The sequence below is a fragment of the Rhineura floridana genome, chromosome 10, assembly GCF_030035675.1.
Source record: "Rhineura floridana isolate rRhiFlo1 chromosome 10, rRhiFlo1.hap2, whole genome shotgun sequence".
In the NCBI taxonomy this organism is placed as follows: Eukaryota; Metazoa; Chordata; class Lepidosauria; order Squamata; family Rhineuridae; genus Rhineura; species Rhineura floridana.
In genome coordinates, this window is record NC_084489.1 from 9,736,629 (window position 1) to 9,756,125 (window position 19,497).

A 19,497-nucleotide genomic window follows, 5' to 3' on the forward strand; every position below is an offset into this window, starting at 1 on the left:
TTCAAATCTATTTTTTTTTAACTTTTGACCTTCATACTAGATAATTAAAACACGTTGATTAAATTACACCACTGTCTTCCACTTCATTTGAAAGAGCTAAAACAATTATGTGCGGATTCTTTGACCGGGGTGTATGCTCAAATTCTTTAAATGAACAGTATGAAGTAATATTTTTTTTTACAAAGCTAAACGTGCTATATACAGTTGGAGCCCAGTTTGTATATAAGCATTCTGGCTAACATCTTCTTCAACTAAGGAAGTCAGAACGCATGCTACATCCTTTATAGGGGCAACACAGCTACCATCAACCATTTTACTTAGACTGGGATTAATACTGCTCATAACATTGCAAGCAGGTTCAGACACAACACTGCTGGTCCAGACAGTAGTTTGTTGGATAATGAGCTGCAACACTTCCCCCACACCTCTGCAATTTTGTCTCATACCAGATTGAGACGTTCTGTTTTACAGAAAGTTTGTTAAACTGCAGTTTCTCTTGATGTCTGGACTGGGAATTTATTGTTCAAGCACAGCATACAACAAGTTGCTTGCAAAGCAAAACTCAGAATGATGGATTGTACCCCTAGTTTATTGGCAGTACTTAAACCACAATTTTCTAGTTTAGGCATAATAGGAAACAACAATTTAAAAAACCAGAAAATGTCCTTGCAAGCTGGGAAAAAGGAAAGAGTATTCAAACTCACTGCTTGTTTGCACTTCAACAAATCAGAGAAACTCATTAATGAGCCGTTCAAATATTTCCTGTTCAGCTACCTGTTAGAGTATGCATCTTGAAGAATGAATAACTATACAGAAGAGTCAGGATATCATTCATAATTAGTCTTTGCAAACATGATGTATGAAAAGCTACAGGAGTTTATAAAGATGTATTTGGAAAACAGCTTTTACCTTGTCAACATTAGCTCGCGTTTTAGCAGATGTTTCCACATAGTTAACGTTCCACTGATCAGCTCTGTTTTTTGCTTCTTCTACAGAAACCTGTCTTTTGTCTTCCAAATCTGATTTGTTACCGACTAGCAAAAAAGGAACATTCTCATCTTCTTTTACCCTTAAAATCTGCTCTCTGAAGAAAAAAAACAAAACACATTTTAGACCCATGCAGTTTAATCTTCTCTGATTACTCAAATGCAAGATACCTCAAAGCACCACCTTCCTGAAATAAACATATGTTTTTGCTACTATCTATTACTGTATGTAAGCACCAACTTTGTACTAGATATTCACAATATGCACCTTGCATAATCCATGGTCAAAAGAATTATAAAACTAAGAGAGAAGAAGAGTAACACAGAACAGCAGCTGGTGAAGGAGTAGCTATGGAGTGGTAATTGGTATCACATAGCACTGAAAGTAAGGATATGGTGGTACAGGAATGGTTTTGAGGGGAAGAATTTAAAAAAGGAAATCTGGCTTGACAGAATGAAAGACAACAAGGCAGACCAGACTAGGACAGTTTACAAAGAGGGCTTATAGATGAGCCTGTTCTAATTTTACAAGAGGATAACTCTGTGGCATGGTCATGCAAGAGAAACCAGACAAGAATTAGAAGTTCGACATCAACACACAGAAGCTGGCTGAGCAGAGCTAGATGGGAATATGAATAATAAAGATTCTGAAAGTAATTATCTTCATTAAGTGGAAACAATACAACAATCTGATATTTTATTCTCTAAATAGCAAAAGAGGAATATTTTAAAGTAGTCCTGAAACAGTTTCAATTTTTACCACTTAAGTTAACGTTCAAGTTCGATATCAAGTTTAAATTAATCCAAACAATGAAACTTTCCATTTGATTACCCCAAAGTCCTATCACAACTGCCTACTTAACAGACTCACTTCCATCCCAACATACCTGTGATAGTTCCTACAACATGGCTTCCCAAGCTATATAAAGGCAATCAAGAACCCTTGTCACTCTTACAGACTTTTGGCAACCCTACAATGCAAGTTCTGTGATCTTGAATTAACAGAATTTAAGTGCTGAAAGTAGATTAGGACACAAGAGTAAACCCCTCCCCCCACCCACTTAAGCAAAATGAAGAGGCAGTCTATACCAATTGTGTTCATCTTTTGCTGTTTAGCAAGCATTTTCCCAGCGTTCAATATGTAAAGAAACTTTTATTCACTGTTATTCAGTCTACAGTATGGCTCAGTTTCCACACCACAGATAGTTTAAATAAACTTGGTATAACAGTGTTCGTCAATCTTGGGTCCCCAGATGTTGATGGACTACAATTCCCATCACCCTTAGCATTTACCATCTGGCCTTGGGATGATGGGAGTTGTAATCCAACATCATCTGGGGATCCAAGGTTGAAGAACAGTGGTTTAACACGTACAAGTTCTTTGCTCATCTCCAACTCTTGACTGTGGTGCCGAGGAGAGGAAACAAGTCAGGAGTGTGGGTTGTTGTGACATGCAAACCCAAGCTTGCAATTTGTTCCTTTCCAAACCATGAGCAGTAAACAAAGAATAAACCTTGACTTATTGCTTGTGGTATGTTTGGAGAGAGACAAACCATGAACAAACCACAAACACTGGTTCAAACACAGTGTTCCTTTTTAGCTGTAGCCTGTCCCGATGGCCATCCTAGTGGTCTTTTATCTACTTATCTCCATCCAGGGCTTTGTTTCTTAGGTATTTCTTCTTTAAAACTGTCCAATGTAATTGATGGAGGGGACTGGCATACAGGCTGATGTCAACTGTCTAAACGTTCATATGTATCTGGAGCAATATCATAGGGCAGAAAAGTGTCAAACAAAAGTACAATTCAACTCAGATTTAACACAGCAAAAATAAGATGCTGCATTCACTTAAACAAGCCAGTTTCTCTCACGCACATCCAATTACCTAAAGTCGGCTGTAGCTGCAAAAGATTCAAGCTCTGTAATGGAAAATACACAGAGAAAACCCTCTCCACTTCGGAAGTAGTTGTCTCTAATTGCAGCATAATCCTCCTGCCCTGCTGTATCCAATATATCTATCTGGACTTCTTCCCCATCCAGGACTACCTTTTTTCTGTAGCTGTCTGCTTTGGTAGGCTCATAATCTTCCACAAACTGGTAAGAAATGAAACAAATGAAACAGAGTCAGACTCATTTTGAACAGTAACTTCCACCAGTGATTTCAAACAGATATTTCTTGACAGCAACATTTATACAGCACTTTCAAGTGTCTAAAGTGCCTTACATGTGTTATCTAGTTGTAATCTTCACAACAACTCTGTACAGTATTCCCCGTATTGCAGGTGGGGAGAGAAAGAATGCCTTAACCAAGGCCACATAGTAAATTCATGGCAGAGGCAAGATTCAATCACAGGAGTTCCCAAATCATAGCTCAGACTTAGTCACGATATTACACCAACTCTCTGCAGTAATATTTAAGGCATGCAGTACTTCAAACTATAAGACAGACAACATGAGCTCTACCAGAGGTCCAATCTGTTATAAGGTTGTAATGAACAGTGTCAGAATCAAAAAATGATCTTCAAACAAAAGACTAGTTTAACTTTGACAAGTATTTGTTAATTAGGCAACCCTGAACAGTCACCAAGTAAGCTCTGGAGAACTGCACACAGGCAACAGCATGAACCTATATAATGGCAGAAGAGTTATATTGAAAGCCTCCTTAAAATTACTATTACTATTGTCATGCATGCGTGCCACTAGCCTGGCACTATGTGCAGTCTCAGGACTTAACCTCCCACCCAGGGCAATTGATCCTGGCAAAATATCTCCCCTGCTCAGGGCTAAGTAATCCAACAACAACCCTGCAAGGTAGGTAGACTGCCACCACTCCTTAAACTGGTTAACCACTCTGAGACAAGGGGAAAACCCAGAGCCCAGAAATAAACCTGCCAGGGATTCCAAAAGACAAGAGCCAGAAGGGCACACCTTGTCTTGGAGCCTCAGGCAAACCCAAATACACAGTAGTCTGTGGTCAGTGGCCAAGGTACCAGGTTCAGAGCCTATTTTCCCCTGCAATGAACACACACTGGTAAAGAAGAAGTAGCTTTATTGAATTAAAAATGGTTCCTTAAAACCCACACCCAAAGAGGGGCCAGGTAAAAATACATACAGGGAGTTGGGTCACAAAAACAAAACAAGAAAACTAACTAACCTATTCTCTACTTACAGAAGACGTAGTAGTCCCACATCTCCTCAAGAGATGGACAGCTTGGGTAGTAGATGACAGTGGAACCCACACAGGTTCTATATATAGCAACCCTATAGCAAGATGGAACTCAGTGAAACAAAGGCTAAAGATTTTATCCCTGTATTTATGGAAAGGTCCGTAGTAACAGTCCAGAATTAATTAGCCAATCAGGGGCTTTCTCATGATGTAATACTTCTAGTCTTCACACCTAACTGGCACGTCTGCCCACCATTCCCAGGCCAGGCTGACCTTGGGTACCAGGCTCTCAAGAGATAAGCTGGTGTTCCCACTCAGGCCTACTAATTAACTGCAGTTGAGAAATGAAACTGCAAAAATCTTTGCTCTCACACAAGAGGCCTCATTTCTGGACAAGATGATACCTCACAATTCTTTGCACAAAAGCCATGTTCCATTCCTGGTGTGAATGAAAATCAAGATGGAAAACATGTACAGTCATCATTTTCTTTGTATTGCTACCCTGTGCTCTAATTTCATATATTTATATTCTGTAGGCTCTTACTTCTTGTGTGTTTAGCTATATAATAAAAACTAAAGTATTACCTCCAGCTCATGGGCTTTTTAGGCACACCAGGCCTATCCATTTGGCCTGTGAGGCTATTTCGGTCAAATCCACACCCATCTGTCCTACATCTGATGTCATATATGATGTCAGGTGTGGATCAGGTAAGGGTGGAGCTTCAGAAGCCCCTCTCAAGGTGTTGTTACTGAGATCACTGGTTCAGATAATGTTTCTAACCTATTTTAGAATCCTCTTTTAGAAATTGTTTTATCATTGATGTGTTTGCTGCCTGGGGCTCCTTCAGGAGGAAGGGTGGGATATAAATAGAATAATAATACAGAGAAGTTTTACGCAGTGATTTCAACACAGATTCTGAAGATCCATCAATCAGCTGATTCTTCAGAAGCCCAGTTCAAAATGCTGCAGGCAAAAAGGTCAGCTGATGTCACGTCAAACTTGGCATGAGATAACAATCTGGCCCTCCTGATTAGAAAGGTTCCCCATCCCTGCCATAAACCATAGAACAAGTCCTCAAATCTTGTAATACAGTATTTTAAAAATTTGCCTGCTGAAAGAACTAGAGTGCTCAGTTTGCTGAATCAGTTACTAAATGAACTAAAATGTAGTGATTTGACCCTGTTGATATATAGCTTGAGAACACGCATCTTCAAAAAATGAATGAGTCACACTCTTACCTCATCATACATGAACTGCAGTGTTAATGCAGATTTTCCAACACCTCCACTGCCTACCATGATGACTTTGTGCAGAGCCAAAGAATTTTGACTTTTGGGCTTATTTGCTGCCATTTTTGAATTTCAGGTATTTCACACAAAGAACCTGGATAAAAAAAATCTTGCATTAATAAGAATTTTTAAACATTTATAAGGAGGTTCATTAACTGAAACATAGCAGGTCATTAGCTATAAAGTAGTAGCATACCCATTGCTTCTATTTTGTTCAAAAGCAATTCATACAAACACACTTTGCTAAATGTAAGATTCAAACAGACAGAACTCTTTGCTGAACAAGGACAGCGTTTGGCTTTTTAGATCCAAAAAAAATTTAAGATACTTGGGACCTTTTGCATGCAGAGCATGTGCTTTACCGCCCTTCCAGTTGTTTCTGCTTTATGTATATATTCACAACTAAAACCAGATCAGAACTCCTTTAATGCACCACTGGGGGGGGGGAATCTCTGAATTTAGCCTCCAAGGTTTGGAGGATCTAAAAAAATCTAAGTTAGGTCAGTTTATCAGACATCTGCCACAGACAAAAAGCATAATTTTTGGCCAAGTATCTTAGGTGGAATACAACACATCAAGCCCAGGAGTTTCAATTTAATTTATTTACGAGTAGCTAACAACACAGAAACAAGTAAAGAAAACAATGACATAGTCTAGGCAAAGTTAGGCCCTTAAGGGCCAAGATAGATCAGTGAGAACCATGACCAGATCTCCTGCCTTTTTTTAAGGCTAAAAACAGCCATGAGAAAGGAAACTGGTGAAGTCATGATTCAGTGCTTGCAAAAGTAATCAAACCCCTGACCAATGCTCTCATATTACTGAATTACAAATGGTACACTGTAATTTTGTTCTGTATGGTATTTTATTTTGAAACACTGAAACTCAAAATCAATTATTGCCACCCTGAGCTCCTGCTGGGACGAAGGGTGAGATATAAATAAAATTATTGTACGGTGACACTGGTTTTATGTTAGGAAATGTTTGTAAGAAACATAAAAAACTGAAACATGTTGCTTGTGTAAGTATTCAACCCCTGTGCTGCGGAAGCTCCCAGTTTACACAAATGAAAGAAATTGCCCTATCGAGGACACAATTACCTTACCATTGGCCTCCACCTGTGAACCATTAAAGTTGCTGCCACACTGTCAGGATAAAAACCCCACTGTTGAAGGATCATTGGTCAGGCTGTGGATCTGAAGGAAAATGAAGACCAAAGAGCATTCTACAGAAGTGAGAGATAATGTAATACAAATGCACAGATTAGGAAAAGGGTACAAAGTAATATCCAAGTGTTTGGATATCCCAGTGAGCACAGTTGGATCAATAAAGTGGAAGCTGCATCACACCACCCAGGCACTGCCAAGAAAAGGCCATCCCTCAAACCTTCCTCTTTCAACAAGCCTTTTAAGTTGAGACTTTATCCCAGTCTAAGTCTGTATTGGAATTGCTTTTTAATATGTTTTTAAACCTTTTTTTAAAAAAATATCTTTTTAAGCCTTTTTTAAAGATGTTTTTAAAGCTTTTTTATAAATGTTTTTAAAGAAGTTTTGTTTTAATATATTTTAAAGTCTGTTTTTATGATGCTTTAAAGTGTTTTTAGTGCTTTTGTTTGCCGCCCTGGGCTCCTACTGGGAGGAAAGGCGGGATATAAATAAAATAATAAATAAATAAAAACTCAGTGCCCGAACAAGGAGGAGACTTGTGAGAGAAGCCACAGAGGCCAACAATCACTTTGAAGGAGTTACAGAGTTCAGTGGCTGGGAATGGAGTAATGGTACGCCAGTCTACCATATCAAGACACACTATCCCTACAGTGAAATATCGTGACGGCAGCATCCTGCTGTGGGGATGCTTCTCAGCAGCAGAGACTGGGCATCTTGTTAAAATCAAAGGAAGAATGGATGGAGCAAAATACAGGGAAATGCTGCAAGAGAACCTGCTTCAGTCCACTCAAAAACTGAATCTTGGGAGGAAATTCACTTTTCAGCAGGACAATGATCCCAAGCACAAGGACAAAGCAACATTGGAGTGGCTCAAGAACAAAAAGGTGAATGTCCTACAGTGGCCCACTCAAAGTCCTCATCTCAATCCCATTGAGAATCTGTGGTGCTCTTTGAAAATTGCAGTCCACAAGCAACATCCAACCAACCTGAACGACCTAGAGAGAATATGCCAAGAAGAATGGGACAAAATCCCTCTGACACTGTGTGCAAAGCTGGTACATACCTATCCCCAAAGATTTAAAGCTTTTATTGGAGGGAGATGTGGCTCCACCCAATATTGATGTGTGGGGGTTGAATATTTATGCAAGCAACATGTTTCACTTTTTTATACTTCTCACAAACATTTCCCAACATAAAACCAACCAGCCTTGCAATGATTTATTTTGAGTTTCAGTGTTTCAAAATAAAATATCATACAGAATGAAATTACAATGTACCATTTGTAATTCAGTAATATGAGAGCACTGGTTAGGGGTCTGATTACTTTTGCAAGGCACTGTATATGATACCTTCATGTTTTCCCCTCTAGCAACAGCAGTGCCACCTTAGTTCATTCTGGGGGCCCAGCAAGCTTGCATAGGAAGTTCCACTGTGTTCAACAGACCTTAGTCCCAGACAAACAGGAAGGGAATTGAACTTAAGGTATACACAGACAAATTGCATTTCTAGCTATTTTGCAATTAAGCAAAACTTATTTGTTTCTTAAAAGTGCAGTATGTACCACACCACTCTAGGGGCAGAAGCATTTAAAATATTGTTTAGCTCACAGCATACTGCCCACAGAAAGGTTGGGTACCACAAATGATTACCAATACAATGTTTCTACATTTGGCTGCTTACATGCGTTCCCTGCTCATTATTTGGAATACTAAGCTCATGGGGCCTTTGAGTTTACACACATGGTTGTCAAATTAGTGATAACAGAGTTGATAGAACTGAAGTATTCCTGGAAAACGTTAGGCAGTTATATGCAGGCACCTAAGTACCGGAGTCTTAAAGTTCTCATGCAATTAGAAACTCTCCACTGCCACAATGGAGAAAAAATGTAATACAAAAGAACAGTTGGGATTGCAGAACTTGCACTTTTACAAGTGCAATATCTTTAAGAAGTTTAATTTTTAGTGTGGCAGCACCTATGCTTCTGAGTTTTTTGCCTATTAACATTAGGCAGACCGCCTTGCTACATTGTTTTAGACACCTGCGAAAAGCTTTTTTATTTCAGCAAGTCTGCTCAAACATATAATTAAGCTACTTTTAAAATAATATTTTTATTGATTTATCCAATTATTATAATTTGTATATTATTCTATGTGTACTACTTAGAGATTTTTGATCAAGCAGTTTATATTTTTTCTAAATAAAATAAATATTAAATTAAGGCATTAAACCAAAGTTGATCACTGCTATTAGCTAAATGTACGCTTTTGTTGCAAGTAAAGAATTTAATATTGGCCACAGAATTCAGCATCCAAAGAATTGCAGCTTGTAACATGCAATACTGGTGAGGTCTTATATCAGAGAGGCAGCGAAGCTGGATTTCAAGCTGTCAAGGTGGTGGTAGAACTCATTTGCCCTACATAGTCCCTTAACTGTCACCATGATGAACATAAAATGAAATAATTAAATCACCAGTCAGTTAACAGTCACTCCAGCAAAAGATTAAGAATATTTATTCTCTTCAGATGACTGTCTTAGGTGGTAGCTAGTTTTGCTACTGCATCCATGGGAGACTTGGCAACTACATTTGGGCCTAGTAAACAACTCTCAAAAGAATATTGTTTTATCTGTACTTGTATGATCTGCTATTAAAGCTCAATTCACCTGAGATTAATGCTCCTAAAATGGGAAGCACAACAGTCAGTATATTACTGCGCGGAATTGCTGATGTACTGTTATAAAACAAGGATGGGTCTTAGAAGGACTTTAAATCAATTTTATTTATACCATAATAGTGAAAGTTGGTTATAAATTATGATAGGACTAGATCTTTCTTTAGATTCAGATCCATTTTTAAGTGGTTATCTGTTCAAGCAAGTGACAGCCTTGCCAATATTTGGGGATTCTTTTTCATTCCTCCATTATGGAAAATATCATACCTTTCAGGCTATGGTTTGCTTTTTCTAAAAAAGCTGGACAGTTAGTTGCTCTCCAAATCATAGCCAAGACTGTAGTTGTTTCAAGTTGCTCTTTGCGTGGAGGCACTGATGAGACTCTAAACAAGGTATAAGGAAATTTTTTGAGAAGAACTTTTGAAACTTCTAACGTATAATGAGGCCACTTCTAAATCTTGAAGTGGGTTTGAGTTTCCTCCAAGCAGTTGTGTGGGCACTGTTCTTAACTACTGGCTTTGTATCTATTTTAGGAACTCTGTACAATTGGTTGATTCAGTATTTAGAGATTTTATGAACTCGGGGGGGGGAATATTCTGCAAAAATTACATGGTTTGGGATTTTCTGTGGACATTCTTACAGCTTTTTTAATAAGATGGCTAAAGTATGCATCAAGCAAAGAATTAAGGGTATGTTCAGGTAAGAGCTGAAGGTCTCTTTTGTTGGAAATTGTTCCAATATATTTGGGTTTGGATAACTGGAAAAGTTGTCAGATGAAGAAGGATTTAAATTTTCTTACCCGCCCTAAACGTTGAAGAGCTTTTATGATAGCATACAGCAATTCTCTGCCTGGAGGTTTAATCAGGTTTCATTGAAAGAAAAAGTAAGCTCTTGGGCTGAAGGCTGTCAGGCTGATGATGACTGCAAATATTAAAATGGAATTAGGAAGTATTTGATCCTCCCACTTTTAAAGCATTTACCTTGTAGACTAACAATATATATATAAAGTGGAATGGTAGCCTTTTGTAATCAAGCTAAGAACCAGATGACAGGTATATAATTTTGTCTATCTTGTTTGTATTATGCTTCAACTATTCCTATTGTAACCTGAGCTCACAACAAAGAAAACAGGAAGAGAAACCCACAGATCACTTCTACTTGCTCCGGAGCCTCAACTAACCAGATCCTCTTCCCACCCACACTGTGCCAGGAATCTGATTTTCTTCTTCTCATCCAAACATATATTTCTGTTCCCTTTCCTTCTTCCTTTCTTTTATTACTCTTCATTCTTTCCAAGTAGATACTTCTCCCTTCCTATAAAATTGCACGGATCAGCTGAAAGGGGTGTTATGGAAGTGTATTACAAATCGGTGTTTGATTTTGTGTATGTATTTATTATTTATTTCATTTCAAATACTTATAGACCACTTTTCACCGTACATGGAAGGTTTTACACAACAATCAAGAAAAGAATCCATCAGAGTACAACAGGGTTTTGGTGTTTAAACCCAAACACACACATAAGAAGTTTAGTAAATAGGCACCATATCACAGCAACACAATTCTCTGATCCAGAGCAGGCTAACCAAGTCCACCATAGATCTGGGTGAACAAGCATGTCTTGAGTTAGCAATGAGGTCGACAGCCATGCCTCCAGAGGAAGAAGTTCCAGACCCAGGGTACAACACCCAACAAGGCCCTATGCTGCATCCCCACATAGCAAGCAACATTTGCTGAGGGGAACAATAATAAGGGCCCCCTCTGCTGATGTCAAAGCCCAGGTAGGCTGTTAGGAATGTGTGTCTGATCCTGCACTCATTAAGAGGGTGTGTGTTAGGAATGTGTCTGATTTTGTGTAATAAAAATGTGTCTCTAATGCCATGTGTGTTAGTAATGTGTATGTTTGTGCACGTCTAGGCCCACTCACATTTGGGTCTGACCATGCCCATTGCTGGAATGAATCATAGAATTATAGAATAGTAGAGTTGGAAGGGGCCTATAAAGCCATCAAGTCCAACCCCCTGCTCAATGAAGGAATCCAAATAAAAGCATTTCCGTCAGATGGCTGTCCAGCTGCCCTTGAATGCCTCCACTGTCGGAGAGCCCACCACCTCCCTAGGTCATTGGTTCCATTGTCGTACTGCTCTGACAGTTAGGAAGTTTTTCCTGATGTCCAGTCGAAATCTGGCTTCCTGCAACTTGAGCCCATTATTCTGTGTCCTGCACTCTGGGACGATGGAGAAGAGATCCTGGCCCTCCTCTGTGTGGCAACCTTTCATGTACTTGAAGAATGCTATCATATCTCCCCTCAGTCTTCTCTTCTCCAGGCTAAACATGCCCAGTTCTTTCAGTCTCTCCTCGCAGGGCTTTGATTCCAGTCCCCTGATCATCCTTGTTGTCCTCCTCTGAAGTTGTTCCAGTTTGTCTGCATCCTTCTTGAAGTGCAGAGACCAGAACCGGACGCAGTACTCAAGATGAGGCCTAACCAGTGCTGAATAGAGGGGAACTAATACTTCACATGATTTGGAAGGTATACTTCTGTTGATGCAGCCTAAAATAGCATTTGCCTTTTTTGCAGCCACATCGCACTGTTGGCTCCTATTCAGCTTGTGATCAACGACAATTCCAAGATCCTTCTCACATGTCGTATGGCTGAGCCAAGTATTCCCCATCTTATAACTGTGGATTTGGTTTCTTTTTCCTAAGTGTAGAACTTTGCATTTATCCCTGTTGAATTTCATTCTGTTGTTTTCAGCCCAATGCTCCAGCTTATCAAGGTCCCTTTGAATTTTGTTTCTGTTTTCCACAGTATTAGCTGTACCCCCCAATTGTGTATTATCTGCAAATTTGATAAGCATGAAGCCCCCATGAACTTTCCACCCATGTAATGCGACCCTTGGGCTGAAAAAGGTTTCCTACCCCTGCTTTATACTGCGATCACAAAAGGAGAAGGTTGGTATTTGATTAGCTACACCTTACTTAACAGGTGAATACCTTGGAATTAAACAGATTGCAAAATGTTTAAGACCTTGCATATGATCCTAGTTCAATCAAGGATTTCCTCAAAACATACAAAGCTGCTGGTCTACAAGGTTTAATGGATGCACTTCAGGAATATTTCTGAATGCCAGACATTACCAACCAGGTAATGGAAAGAGAAACCATCAGCTTTGTAGTAATTTTAGAGCCAATGTTGTATATTCAGCTAGCTAACTGCTCTGCAGTCTTGAGGCATTTGGAGACTTGTGGCAGTATTGTGTAAGAAACTAGACAATGGAAAACACTCTGCAAAAAGATCACTTTTATGAGTCATGTAACATGACCTGAAAGAGAAGATCTGTTCAGATGTAGAAAAAGAATGCCATCACCAGAAATCATAGTGCCTGAGTGTACTTTTACATGCCCTAGCTAGTCTACTGCATCTATAAGCTTCTTAACCAGCTTCTATGAAAGTGAATCTAAAGGTCATAGCGAGAATGAAACAGCAAGACCACCCACAGAAGCCACAATGCAAGACTGTGAGATAAAACACAAGTAAGATATCTATGGCCAAAGGCTCAAAGAGTGCTATTTTAAATAATAGAAACACAGTCTGTTCAAAATGTATGTTTGTGAACCTCATCAGTTTACTGCAGCAGGTGGTAAGGCATAACAAGCAATGCACAGCATATCATGTATCACTGTGATGCAGTGACTAAATATTTGACATGGGGAACCCAAGTCCAGGGCATGTCACACAACATGGTGGCATATATGCAGCACAGAGCTGTAGTCAATCCCAACTTTCTGGCACATCAAGTAGATAATATGCACACACTTGGACATGTGTAACGTGCACACTTAAAACTTAAATGTGTGAAGAGGCCTTCACTATCTTTAAGCTTATGGGGATTTTGAGGATAAAATGAGCAAGCATCACATATGTTGCTGAGATCTTTGGAAGAGGGCTGGGTACAAATCTGGTAAACGCTAGAATAATGCATGGCAGAACTGCCACATGGCTATCAAGTTTTAACACAATTAATATATATATATATATGAATATTAATTCACTATACCTTGATCTGTTTAGGGCAGTTTTAAACAGTAGAATTGTGATCTATCTAAAGCAATTTTAACAGCAGACGATATCATGATTCTGAGGACACAGCTAATAATTCTTAGCATATATAAAGTTATTTTGAATGTTTAAAGCATTTTGCATACATTATCTTGTTGAAATACCTACAGCAACCCTGTCAGATGGAGGATGAAGCCAATAAATTTGACAAAGACCACCTCACAAGTGTATAAGACAGTGAGATTTCAATCAGGAACTTCCCGCTTTATTAGCTCGGTATCTCTACTGCTATGCATCACCATAAGACAGAGGGACAATTCATTGTTCATCTACTTGTCAATGAGAAGTAGTTATTATTATTATTATTATTATTAATCACATTTATATCCTACCTTTCCTCCAAAGAGCTCAAGGTGGCATACAAACATTGTTCTTCCCCCACAATTTTATCCTTATAACAACCGTGAGGAAGGTTAGGATGAGAGACAGTGATTGGCCCCGGGTCACCCTGTGAGCTTCATGGCTGAGCAGGAATTTGAACCTTAGTCTCCCAGGTTCCACTCCAACACTCTAACCACTGCATCACACTAGCTCTTAAGCAAGCCACCAAAACAGCAAATCCCATCATTATGGGTAGGAATGAAGAAAATTACTCTTAAGAACATCCATTCAAGAATACAGGTGTGTTCTCTTGTACTCCTGGTCTCACTTCACTTGAATTGTCTGAGAATGTGAGCTGCTTGATAAACTTTAAAGTCTAAGGAAACGCTTCTTGAGCAAAAGGCATTTGAGTCCAGGAACATGTGGAGGGCCACAGATCTACTGTTCCTGGTTTAAGAGCCACTTCATGTTTAAGTTAACTTTAACTGGATATTAATATTTTACTCTTCAGCTAATTATAGTGGAAGTTTCACATTTTATTCAACAGACTAGATATACTGAAATTTACTGCTGTTAACATGTGGTGCCCCCCCCTTTAGGATGCACACCTTAATGTGGTGAGGGGGTTTGAGACTGTTGAAGAAACCGACAGCAATGTTGTCAGGAGTCTAGACCAAGAGGCTAGACTTCTAGCAGGGGCACCCAAGGTGGAATGGTCAAAGTGTAGACACCAGACTAAGATGCATCCAAACTCAGAGGAAGGCAATGGTAAACCACCTCTGAATACCTCTTACCACGAAAACAGATACTCTATGAACAGAGTATCCAAAATCCAACATGAGATAGTGCTGGAAGATGAGACCCCCAGGTCAGAAGACATTCAACGAGTAGCGCTGTGACTAATGACGCAGCTACATCAAAGCCGAAAGGAAGCCCAGAGGCAGATGCACACAGATGCGAAAGGAAAGTCCGGAGTTGTATGACGCACACAACAGGAACATGGAATGTGAGAAGCATGAACCAGGGAAAGTTAGAAATTGTCAAGCAAGAAACAGAACACATCAATACTTGGCGTGAGTGAATTAAAATGTATGGGAAAGGGACATTTTCAATCAGGCAACTACAAAATATTTTATGCAGGAAATGAGAAATCAAGAAGAAATGTGATTGCTTTAATAGCGAGAAGTGATGTAGCAAAAGCAATTAGGAGCTATAACGCAAGGTCTGAGCAAGTGATATCAATGTGATTAAATGGGAAACCTATTAACATAGATAGATAGATAGTTTATTACGACCATATGGTCAGCAAAAACCTATTAACATAACCATCATTCAAGTCTACGCTCCAACAGAAAACGCACAGGAAGAGGAATTGGAGAGATTTTACACAGACGTACAGGAAGAAATTGATCACACACCATAACAAGATGTGCTGATAATCATGGAGGACTGGAATGCAAAAGTAGGGAACAGAGAAGAACTAAGAATTGTGGGGAAATGGGTCTTAGGAGACAGAAATGAAGCAGGAGAAAGACTTCTTGAATTCTGTGAAGCCAATAATTTGTTTCTTGCAAACACATTTTCTGAGCAACCAAAAAGACGACTGTACACATTTACATCACCAAATGGTCAATATAGGAATCAAATTGATTATATAATTGGTAGCAGAAGATGGAGAAGTTCCATACTTTCTGCAAAAACAAGACCAGGAGTAGATTGCGGTTCAGATCATGAACTGGTTATATTGAAAATCAGAGTAAAGCTAAAGAAGAACAACAAAGCAATCATAAAGCCAAAATACAATTCAAATAACATCCCAGAAGAATATAAAGATCAAATAAGGAACAGATCTGAGGCTTTAAACTTAGTTGACAGAGATCTAGAAGAGCTATGGGGTGAAGTCAGAGACATTATCAGGGAAGCATGCAAAAACACAATACCTCTCATTAAAAAGAGAGAAAGAGCTCAATGGATGACTGAAGAAACTCTTAAAATGGTTGAAAAGAGTAGGAAAGCAAAAGCAAAAGGAGACAGAAGCACAGTCAGAACCCTAAATGCAACAATACAGAGAGTAGTACGTAGGGACAAAGAGAACTATTACAATAGTTATTGTATAGAAATAGAAGAGGACAACAAAAAGGAAAGAACAAGAGCCCTATTCCAAAAGATTAGAGAAATGAAAGGGAAATTTAAACCAAGAGTAGGGATGTTGAATAATCAGGGGAACACACTGAAGGGGAACACACTGACTGACCGAGATGAAATAAAAGGAAGATGGAAGCAATATACTGAAGAACTCTATAAAAGAGATGCCAGGATGACAGATTCATTCACGGAGGAACCATATGATGAAGAACCAGAAATTTTAGAATGTGAGGTGAAAGCTGCTCTTAAAATACTTGGAAGAAACAAATCACCAGGAACAGATGGCATACCAATAGAGTTGCTGCATGCTACTGAGACTGAATCTGTCCAAATTTTGACAAACACCTGTCAACAAATATGGAAAGGAAAACAATGGCCCACAGACTGGAAGCATTCAATATTATTATTTAAGCCATTTCTATACCACTTAATATATATAAAAATCTCTAAGTCGTGTACAGAAGATAAAACAGCTAATATTATAAAAATATACATCCCAATTCCAAAGGAAGAGGATCCCAGGGAATGCAGTAATTATTGAACTATCGCCTTAATATCCCATGCAAGTAATGCTCAAGATTCTACAATAAAGGCTTTTACCATATATGGAACGAGAAATGCCAGATGTCCAAGCTGGATTTAGAAAGAGAAGAGGTACCAGACATCATATTGCAAACATATGTTGGATAATGGAACGGATCAAGGAATTTCAGAAGGAAATCACCCTGTGCTTTATAGATTACAGCAAAGCCTTTGACTGTGTAGATCATGAAAAATTATGGAATGCTTTAAAAGAAATGGGGGTGCCACAGCACCAGATTGTCCTGATGCGCAACCTACACTCTGGACAAGAGGCTACTGTCAGGACAGAATATGGAGAAACCGATTGGTTCACCATAGGAAAGGGTGTGAGACAGGGGTGCATTTTATCACCCTATTTGTTTAATCTATACACAGATCATAAGGAAAGCAGGATTGGACGAAAATGAAGGAGGTGTGAAAATTAGAGGGAGAAATATCAATAATTAAAGAAATGCTGACGATACCATACTCTTAGTAGAAACCAGTAATGATTTGAAACGAATGCTGATGAAAGTTAAAGAAGAAAGAACAAAAGCAGGACTGCAGCTGAACGTCAAAAAGACTAAGGTAATGCCAAGAGAAGATTTATGTAACTTTACAGTTGAGAATGAGGACAGTGAACTTGTCAAGGATTATCAATACCTTGGCACAGTCATATGGAGACAACAGTCAAGAAATCAGAAGAAGGCTAGGACTGGAGAGGGCAGCTATGAGAAAACTAGAAAAGGTCCTCAAATGTAAAGATGCATCACTGAACACTAAAGCCGGGATCATTCAGACAATGGTATTTCCGATCTCTATGTATGGATGTGAAAGTTGGACAGTGAAAAAAGCAGATAAGAGAAAAATCAACTCATTTGAAATGTGGTGTTGGAGGAGAGCTTTGCACATACCATGGACTGTTAGAACAAATTAAACCACAAGTGTCACTAGAAGCTAAAATGATGAAACTGAGGTTATCATACTTTGGACGCATAATGAGAAGCCATGATTCACTGGAAAAGACAATAATGCTGGGAAAAACAGAAGGGAGTAGAGAAAGAGGAAGGCCAAACAAGAGATGGCTTGATTCCATAAAGGAATCCACAGACCTGAACTTACAAGATCTGAACATGGTGGTTCATGACAGATACTCCTGGAGGTCACTGATTCATAGGGTCGCCATATGTCGTAATTGACTTGAAGGCACATAACAAAACATGTGATGCGTGAAAGGGAATATCCATAAATGCTCACAGATTCATACCAAGAAACTCCAGTTTCCTGGCACCTGTCTACTGGATACCTTCCCTTCACACTGTGTGTATATTGCAGCAGACATTAGCATACCCAGATTGCAGGGCAAGTGCTTATAAGGTCTAGGGTTCTTATGTCAACTTACCTGCCATTGCCATGAAAAGAATATAGAAAATATTCTTGCAGTTTAAGGAAACTTGACAAACTTTAACAGAAAAATCAGACTGAAAGGTCACAATTATATTAGTCACTGTATAGCTTAAGTTATCCGGGTGATGTAAAAGCATTTTTGCTTAAACGCATAAAATCCTTACAATACAAAAAACAAAACAGCACCAAAAGAAGTTAAATATGTCAGCCAGTCATGTAACCAAATCCAACAAGCCAAAAAGAACCTTGCAAAATTTAAGACTAAAAAACTTCCTAACCTCCATATAGAAGAAATTAATATTTATATGTTGAATAATATACGGTGTGTAAAAATTGTGTTAAAAGGCCTGGGAGAATAAAAAGTCTTTGACTGTTACCAAAAGAACATTAACATAGGCATCATGTGAACCTCTTCATGCAAAGCATTCAACAGCCAAGGAGCAACCAAGAAGGAACTCTCCGTCATAGCCACTCTCCTTAATTCAGACTGAGAGGGTACTCAGAGAAGGGTTATACACCAGTTAGATGACTAACCACATGAATGTCCCTAATAGCTTGAAAGTCATATAGCTTCTGGAAGAAAGGGGGTCAGAAATCTGTATAAATTAAAAGCATAAACTATTTTGGATTCAAAAATATTTCTGAATATTTAATGGGTAAACCACAGTATTATGCACACCTTCACAAGAAATCCAGGTTTAGAACACACAAATGTAAGTGTTAAGAAGCTTAGAACAACTTCATGTTGTTGCTAGCAGGTACAGACTAACAACTGTAATAGAAATATTTTTAGCTTAGAGAGAAATTTAATGAAGAGATTTTGCTACGTACAAATCCAAAGCCAATATACTGTAAATGAAAATCATTTCTACAGTTGATACTAGGCGTAAAAAATCCAGTTTTAATGTGCACTTAAAATCACTAGCACAAGACTTAAAAAAACCCAGTTGTATTTCCTTGGTTAGCAAGGAAGTAACACTCTTACTTGTCTTGGCAACTGTATAAAATTCATTATAACCAGTTTGGTATAAATGAATATGTATATAACTGAAGCTTGTCTTTTTCTGGTACCAGAGGTCTTTTATGCCAGAAATAATTTGAGAAATTATAAACACAATAAATATTAGTCCTAAAATCACATCTTATTCCAGTTTGTTTAAGTTTACCATGATTATATTAAATGCATGCCAAAACTATATATTTCATGTGGCTTCCATTTTAGGAATATATGCATTTATAATGAAGTTGCAGATGTGGTACAAAAGCAAAACTCATGAACATAATCTTGTTGAGACTGCCCTGACTACTTCAAATGGCAGCTTAACTACGAAGTCAGAATATGGCCCTGGGCCAAAGCATTCTCAGCTCTTGCTCTTCCTACTATTGCTTTCTTTACAAGTAGTGAATAAGTAGCCATGAGGGAAAGTGGGGCATTTAACAATTCATAATCTCATGATTTAAGATAGCAGGTCAGCTGCAACTTGCCCTGACTTCAGCAACACAGCAGCTGCCCAAGCTCCTTGTTCAATGCTGCCTGCTCTCATCAGCTTTGTGACACCTCACATACATAAACTACAGGAATCAGTGAAATAGAACTCCAGATTGCTTAGGTTCCCCAAGGTTACAAAGGGAAGCAAAAATGCATTAAAAAACCCGCAAATCTTTCCCA

At 38.7% G+C, this 19,497-nt stretch overlaps 1 protein-coding gene across 8 annotated transcripts in view; it reads right to left on the reverse strand.

Moving 5' to 3' along the window:
- The window catches only part of RALA (RAS like proto-oncogene A), a 50,686-nt gene that overhangs the window by 2,187 nt on the left and 29,002 nt on the right, over positions 1-19,497 (reverse strand). For 2 of the 8 annotated variants that reach the window (XM_061587851.1, XM_061587845.1), the window contains exons 2-6: positions 10,074-10,195; positions 6,545-6,664; positions 5,392-5,536; positions 2,872-3,080; positions 910-1,084 (exon numbers count right to left, since the gene is read on the reverse strand). In XM_061587851.1, the coding sequence (XP_061443835.1) occupies positions 910-1,084; positions 2,872-3,080; positions 5,392-5,505 (498 nt within the window). In that variant the 5' untranslated portion in view covers positions 5,506-5,536; positions 6,545-6,664; positions 10,074-10,195. The remainder of the gene's footprint in view (positions 1-909; positions 1,085-2,871; positions 3,081-5,391; positions 5,537-6,544; positions 6,665-10,073; positions 10,196-19,497) is intronic. The other 6 variants (XM_061587853.1, XM_061587848.1, XM_061587849.1 and 3 more) reach the window with 5 other exon arrangements.